The sequence below is a fragment of the Oncorhynchus tshawytscha genome, linkage group LG33, assembly GCF_018296145.1.
Source record: "Oncorhynchus tshawytscha isolate Ot180627B linkage group LG33, Otsh_v2.0, whole genome shotgun sequence".
NCBI classification, from domain to species: Eukaryota; Metazoa; Chordata; class Actinopteri; order Salmoniformes; family Salmonidae; genus Oncorhynchus; species Oncorhynchus tshawytscha.
In genome coordinates this window covers 39,818,110-39,825,609 of record NC_056461.1, presented here as the reverse complement: position 1 = coordinate 39,825,609, position 7,500 = coordinate 39,818,110, and the positions used below count along the sequence as shown (strand labels likewise).

Sequence of the window (7,500 nt, the reverse complement as noted above, 5' to 3'; positions counted from 1 at the left end):
GAATTCTGTAACATTTTATCTTATTGTACTCTCTCAACTGGTATTTACCATACCAGTTATTTACTATGTTAACAAACAACATGTTTCAACGAATACCAACAAATAACACCTTTATTAATTTTTTTTTAAATGAAAAACTCAAGGGGTATTCAGATCCCTTGACTTTTTCGACATTTTGTTAGGTTACAGCCTTGTTCTAAAATCATCAATCACCAATATACAGACAATACCCCCATAATGGCAAATCAAAAACAGGTTATGAGAAATTTTTGCACCCCCCCATCGCCAAACCCCCCAGAAATATCATATTTAAATAAGGATTAAGACCCTTTACTGAGTACTTTGTTGAAGCGCCTTTGGCAGCAATTACAGCCTTGAGTCTTCTTGGGTAAAATGCTACAAGCTTGGCACACCTTTAATTGGGGAGTTTCTTCTCTGCAGATCCTCTCAAGCTCTGTCAGGTTGGTGCGGGAGCGTCTCTGCACAGCTATTTTCAGGTCTCCCCAGAGATGTTCGATCAGGTTCTCGCCAGAGATGTTCGATCAGGCTCTGGCTGGGCCACTCAAGGACATTCAGAGACTTGTACCGAAGCCACTCTTGTGTTGCCTTGGCTGTGTGCTTAGGGTTGCTGTCCTGTTGGAAGGTGAACCTTCGCCCCAGTCTAAGGTCCTGAGCACTCTGGAGCAGGTTTTCATCAAGGATCTCTCTGTACTTTGCTCTGTTCATCTTTGCCTTGATCATGACTAGTCTCCCAGTCCCTGCCGCTGAAAAACATCCCCAACGCATGATGCTGCCACCACCATGCTTCACCGTGGGGATGGTGCCAGGTTTCATCCAGACTTCATGCTTGGCATTCAGGCCAAAGAGTTCATTCTTGGTTTCATCAGACCAGAGAATCTTGTTTCTCAAGGTCTGAGAGTTTTTAGGTGCCTTTTGGCAAAATCCAAGCGGGCTGTCATGTGCCTTTTACTGAGGTCACCAATAAGAGTAGATTCTCTCTCTCTAACTCTCCCTCTCCCTCTCCCTCCCCAGATGGACCATCAGGGCCCGGGTCACCAAAAAGAACAACATCCTTCCTTGGAGCAACTTAAGACGAGAGGGAAAATTATTCTCCTTCGAGATCGTGGACGAGAGCGTGAGTATGACTCTCCTGTGTGTGTGTGTGTGTGTGTGTGTGTGTGTGTGTGTGTCTGTCACCTTTAATGTCTCTGTATGTCAGACAACTATCTACTGTGTAGTAGTTAAAGTTTCTGCTTGAGTGACACTCTGCTGACAGTTTTGTGTGTTCATGCACGTGTGTGACAGTTTCTCAGTAAACTGTTGATTGACGCTGGGCTGACAGTGACTCTGTGATTGACAGGGGGAAATCGGAGTAACAGCCTTCGACAAGGAAGTGGACAAGTTCTTCTCTTTGCTGGAGACGGGCAAGGTGAGCCTGTCTGTATTGACGCTTACTAAACCTCTGTCCTGACCGCATCTAGCTACAGAGAAGAGATACTCACTCTGAGGTGACCTGTGATTATTGTTTACCTTTCACAGTGAGGTGACCTGTGATCATTGTTTTACTTTTCACAGTGAGGTGACCTGTGATCATTGTTTTACCTTTCACAGTGAGGTGACCTGTGATCATTGTTTTACCTTTCACAGTGAGGTGACCTGTGATCATTGTTTTACCTTTCACAGTGACGGGACCTGTGATCATTGTTTTACCTTTCACAGTGAGGTGACCTGTGATCATTGTTTTACCTTTCACAGTGACGGGACCTGTGATCATTGTTTTACCTTTCACAGTGAGGTGACCTGTGATCATTGTCTTACCTTTCACCGTGAGGTGACCTGTGATCATTGTTTTACCTTTCACAGTGAGGTGACCTGTGATCATTGTTTTACCTTTCACAGTGAGGTGACCTGTGATCATTATCTTACCTTTCACAGTGAGGTGACCTGTGATCATTGTTTTACCTTTCACAGTGAGGTGACCTGTGATCATTGTTTTACCTTTCACAGTGAGGTGACCTGTGATCATTGTTTTACCTTTCACAGTGACGGGACCTGTGATCATTGTTTTACCTTTCACAGTGAGGTGACCTGTGATCATTGTTTTACCTTTCACAGTGAGGTGACCTGTGATCATTATCTTACCTTTCACAGTGAGGTGACCTGTGATCATTGTTTTACCTTTCACAGTGAGGTGACCTGTGATCATTTTTTTACCTTTCACAGTGAGGTGACCTGTGATCATTGTTTTACCTTTCACAGTGAGGTGACCTGTGATCATTGTTTTACCTTTCACAGTGAGGTGACCTGTGATCATTGTCTTACCTTTCACAGTGAGGTGACCTGTGATCATTGTCTTACCTTTCACAGTGAGTTGACCTGTGACCCCCACTGGAACAGTACATACAGCTGATGTACCACAGGTGGGGTCAATTCCATTTCAATTCAGAAAGTAAACCAAATTTCTAAATCTTCCTCATTGAAAAGCATTGAAGTGAATTGGAATTGTAGTATTCTTCCAGAATTCACTGGAATTGAAGTAGATTTGACCCAACCCTGATATGTATTAGATTGTACTTGGCAGTTTTTGTAAAACACATGTGCTTGTACAGCTTTCTCTTCAGTCTCTGTACATAATTCAATAATAACTCAATTAGAGTTTCCATTTGTGCCCTATTGCCCTATAAAATATAAATAAATAGATACATTTATAAATAAAATAAATCAATGTCTCTATTTGGTCTGGCATTGGCAGGGATGTGTGTGGTAGCTCATTAGATGAGAATGTTAATCTGGTTTGGTCTGGTCTGGTATTGACAGGGATGTGTGTGGTAGCTCATTGGATGAGAATGTCAATCTGGTTTGGTCTGGTATTGACAGGGATGTGTGTGGTAGCTCATTGGATGAGAATGTCAATCTGGTTTGGTCTGGTATTGACAGGGATGTGATGTGTGTTCATCACATCCCATTGTTCAGACCCTTTGCTCAGTACTTTGTTGAAGCAACTTTGGCAGCGATTACAGCCTTGAATCTTCTTGGGTATGATGATACAAGCTCAGCACACCTGTATTTGTGGAGTTTCTCCCATTCTTCTCTGAAGATCCTCTCAAGCTCTGTAAGGTTGGATGGGGAGCGATGCTGCACAGCTATTTTCAGGTCTCTCCAGAGATGTTTGATTGGGTTCAAGTCCGGGCTCTATCTGGGACACTCAAGGACATTCAGACTTATTCCAAAGGAACTCCTGCATTGTCTTGGCTGTGTGCTTAGGGTCGTTTTCCTGTTAGAAGGTGAAACTTCGCTCCAGTCTGAGGTCCTGAGCACTCTGGGATAGGTTTTCATTAAGGATCTCTCTGTACTTTGCTCTGTTCATCTTTGCTCATTCCTGACTAGTCTCCCAGTCCCTGTTGCTGAAAAACATCCCCACCACCATACTTCACTGTAGGGATGGTATAAGGTTTCCTCCAGAAGTGACACTTGGCATTCAGGCCAAAGAGCTCCGTCTTAGTTTCATCAGACCAGAGAATCTTGTTTCTCATGGTCTGAGAGTCCTGTAGGTGGATTTTGGCAAACTCCAACCTGGCTGTCATGTGCCTAATACTGAGGAGTGGCTTCCAACTGGCCAGTCTACCATGAAGGCCTGATTGGTGGAGTGCTGCAGAGATGGTTGTAGTTCTGGAAGGTTCTCCCCTCCCCACAGAGGAACTATAGAGCTATAGAGTTCTTGGTCACCTCCCTGACCAGGGCCCTTCTCCCCTGATTGCTCAGTTTGGGCGGCTCTAGGAAGAGTCTTGGTGGTTCCAAACTTCTTCCATTTAAGAATGATGGAGGCCAATGTGTTCTTGTGGACCTTCAATGTTGCAGACATTTTTTGGTACACCTCCCCAGATTTGTGCCTCGACACTATCCTGTCTCGGAGCTCTACGGACAATCCTTCGACCTCCTTCTCGGAGCTCTCGGAGCTCTACGGACAATCCTTCGACCTCCTTCTTGGAGCTCTCGGAGCTCTACGGACAATCCTTCGACCTCCTTCTCGGAGCTCTCGGAGCTCTACGGACAGTCCTTCGACCTCCTTCTCGGAGCTCTCGGAGCTCTACGGACAATCCTTCGACCTCCTTCTCAGAGCTCTCGGAGCTCTACGGACAGTCCTTCGACCTCCTTCTCGGAGCTCTCGGAGCTCTACGGACAATCCTTCGACCTCCTTCTCGGAGCTCTCGGAGCTCTACGGACAATCCTTCAACCTCCTTCTCGGAGCTCTCGGAGCTCTACGGACAGTCCTTCGACCTCCTTCTCGGAGCTCTACGGAGAGTCCTTCGACCTCCTTCTCGGAGCTCTACGGAGAGTCCTTCGACCTCCTTCTCGGAGCTCTACGGACAGTCCTTCGACCTCCTTCTCGGAGCTCTACGGACAGTCCTTCGACCTCCTTCTCGGAGCTCTCAGAGCTCTACGGACAATCCTTCGACCTCCTTCTCGGAGCTCTACGGACAGTCCTTTGACCTCCTTCTCGGAGCTCTCGGAGCTCTACGGACAATCCTTCGACCTCCTTCTCAGAGCTCTACGGACAGTCCTTCGACCTCCTTCTCGGAGCTCTCGGAGCTCTACAGACAATCCTTCGACCTCCTTCTCGGAGCTCTATGGACAGTCCTTTGACCTCCTTCTCGGAGCTCTCGGAGCTCTACGGACAATCCTTCGACCTCCTTCTCGGAGCTCTACGGACAGTCCTTCGACCTCCTTCTCGGAGCTCTCGGAGCTCTACGGACAGTCCTTCGACCTCCTTCTCGGAGCTCTACGGACAGTCCTTCGACCTCCTTCTCGGAGCTCTCAGAGCTCTACGGACAGTCCTTCGACCTCCTTCTCGGAGCTCTCGGAGCTCTACGGACAGTCCTTCGACCTCCTTCTCAGAGCTCTCGGAGCTCTACGGACAGTCCTTCGACCTCCTTCTCGGAGCTCTACGGACAGTCCTTTGCTTTGTCATTATGGGGTGTGTAGATTGTTTTGTTCATTGAATCCATTTGGGAATAAGACTCTGTAACGTAACAAAATGTGGAAAAAGTCAAGGGCCTGAATACTTTCAGAAAGCTCTGTATACTATAACTGTAGGACTTTACTGTAGGAGTCACTGTAGTGTTTTTGGGGACAGTATTTACTGTAGTATTTGCTGTAGTATACTGCAGTTTTATATGAGGGAGGGAGGGAGGGAGGGAGGGAGGGAGGGAGGGAGGGAGGGAGGGAGGGAGGGAGGGAGGGAGGGAGGGAGGGAGGGGGAGGGAGGGAGGGAGGGAGGGAGGGAGGGAGGGAGGGAGGGGAGGGATCTGGTCTTAGCTGAGTCACTCTGCATCACCTCTCTTTCCTGGAGTATTAGAGAGGTAGTGGTCCTGATGGGATTGATATGATAGCAACCTGAAAGACTCGATTGAGTTACACTATTTGGAGAGGTGGTACGTAATATGACAGTGTTACTAACAGTGTTACCTTGATACATGACCAAAATAATGACGAGCCTATCCCTGTAAAGTTATCGGAGTTGTATTCATGGCTTCGTCTGAACAATAAGACTGCAAATTTCTCCAAACCCTATTTTATAAGAGTTAACTTGCTGGCAGGTGATGTGTTGTATGCTTGTTTCTGAATTCAATTCATCTCACTCCCTCCTTCCCCCTCAATTCATCTCACTACCTCCCCCCAAATCCTCTCACTCCCTTTCTCTCAGAGCACCCTAAAGCAATCTAACCTCTCTGTCTCTCTCTCTCTATCTGTCTCTCTCTCTTTTGTCTCTGTCCTTGTCTCTCTCTCTCTCTCTCTCTTTTCTCTCTCTATCTGTCTCTCTCTCTTTTGTCTCTGTCCTTGTCTCTCTCTCTCTCTCTTTTCTCTCTCTCTCTCTCTCTGTCTCTCTCTCTCTCTCTCTCTCTCTCTCTCTCTCTCTCTCTCTCTAGGTGTACTACATCTCACGGGGCAAATTAAAGGAAGCCAATAAGAAGTATAATACCCTGAAGAACAACTATGAGATGACCCTTCTAAGTGAGACATCCATCGTGCCGTGCGAGGACGACCAGGACCTTCCCATGGTGGAGTGCGACTTCATGCTCATCGGTCAGCTGGTGCACATGGAGAAGGACGACATCATCGGTGATGTGGGGGGGGGGTGGAGATTGTGAAAAATTGAGTTATATTTGGTGGGGAAAGGAAGGGGGTGTGATATGAGAGAGAGAGAAGAAAAGGGGAGGAGAGGAAGAGAGAGAGAAAGGTGGGAAGGGGTGATAAATAGATGGACTTTAGCACAGCGTCAGACTGTCAGTGTGAAAGTAATTCAGAAAGACAGTTACAAAAATGGAGAAGAGATAAAGAGATGAGAACATTTAATCCACCGTTTATTACAAACATATCATGAAGCTGTACAGTTTTTTAAGCGGTCTCTGCCCTAACCCCTCCATCTCCTCTCCCTGTTTCCCTCCATTCCTCCCTCACATCACTTCCCTGTCTTATCTCCCAGCCTTGCCAGGTAAATTAGAAGGGCTCGATGCAGATTGGGCTGACATTTGCCAGTATTTTTGTTCTAATTGGCTGTCACTCACTCCTCTTCTACATGAGGTCAGATAATGTGAAGACATGACTTTCTTCATTTGGACCGAACAGAGAGGATGAGGAATGATATTATGGTGTCACTGATATTATGAAGTCACTACTTTTTCTGGAGGTTTATTTGGAGATTCAACATACTTGGGTTGGGATGGGTTTGGTAGGTTGGGTTGGGATGGGTTTGGTAGGTTGGGTTAGGACGGGTTTGGTAGGTTGGGTTGGGACGGGTTTGGTAGGTTTGGTTGGGATGGGTTTGGTAGGTTGGGTTGGGATGGGTTTCGTAGGTTGGGTTGGGACGGGTTTGGTAGGTTGGGTTGGGATGGGATGGGTTTGATAGGTTGGGATGGGTTTGGTAGATTGGGTTGGGACGGGTTTGGTAGGTTGGGTTGGGATGGGTTTGGTAGGTTGGGTTGGGATGGGTTTGGTGGGTTGGGTTGGGATGGGATGGGTTTGGTGGGTTGGGATGGGTTTGGTAGGTTGGGTAGGGACGGGTTTGGTAGGTTGGGATGGGTTTGGTAGGTTGGGATGGGATGGGTTTGATAGGTTGGGTTGGGATGGGTTTGGTAGATTGGGTTGGGACAGGTTGGGTTGGGATGGGTTTGGTAGGTTGGGTTGGGTTGGGATGGGTTTGGTAGGTTGGGTTGGGATGGGATGGGTTTGGTGGGTTGGGTTGGGATGGGATGGGTTTGGTGGGTTGGGTTGGGATGGGATGGGTTTGGAAGGTTGGGTTGGGATGGGTTTGGTAGATTGGGTTGGGACGGGTTTGGTGGGTTGGGTTGGGATGGGTTTGGTAGGTTGGGTTGGGATGGGTTTGGTAGGTTGGGTTGGAATGGGTTTGGTAGGTTGGGTTGGGATGGGTTTGGTAGGTTGGGTTGGGATGGGATGGGATGGGTTTGGTTTGGTAGGTTGGGTTGGGATGGGTTTGGTAGG

General features: G+C 47.5%; 1 protein-coding gene across 1 annotated transcript in view; it reads left to right on the top strand.

Annotated features, from left to right (window-relative positions):
- LOC112230700 (replication protein A 70 kDa DNA-binding subunit-like) overlaps nt 1-7,500 on the top strand; it is a 93,381-nt gene that overhangs the window by 32,249 nt on the left and 53,632 nt on the right. Inside the window, exons 4-6 of the mRNA XM_042311230.1 lie at nt 1,033-1,135; nt 1,361-1,429; nt 5,928-6,120. Of these exons, the coding sequence (XP_042167164.1) occupies nt 1,033-1,135; nt 1,361-1,429; nt 5,928-6,120 (365 nt within the window). The remainder of the gene's footprint in view (nt 1-1,032; nt 1,136-1,360; nt 1,430-5,927; nt 6,121-7,500) is intronic.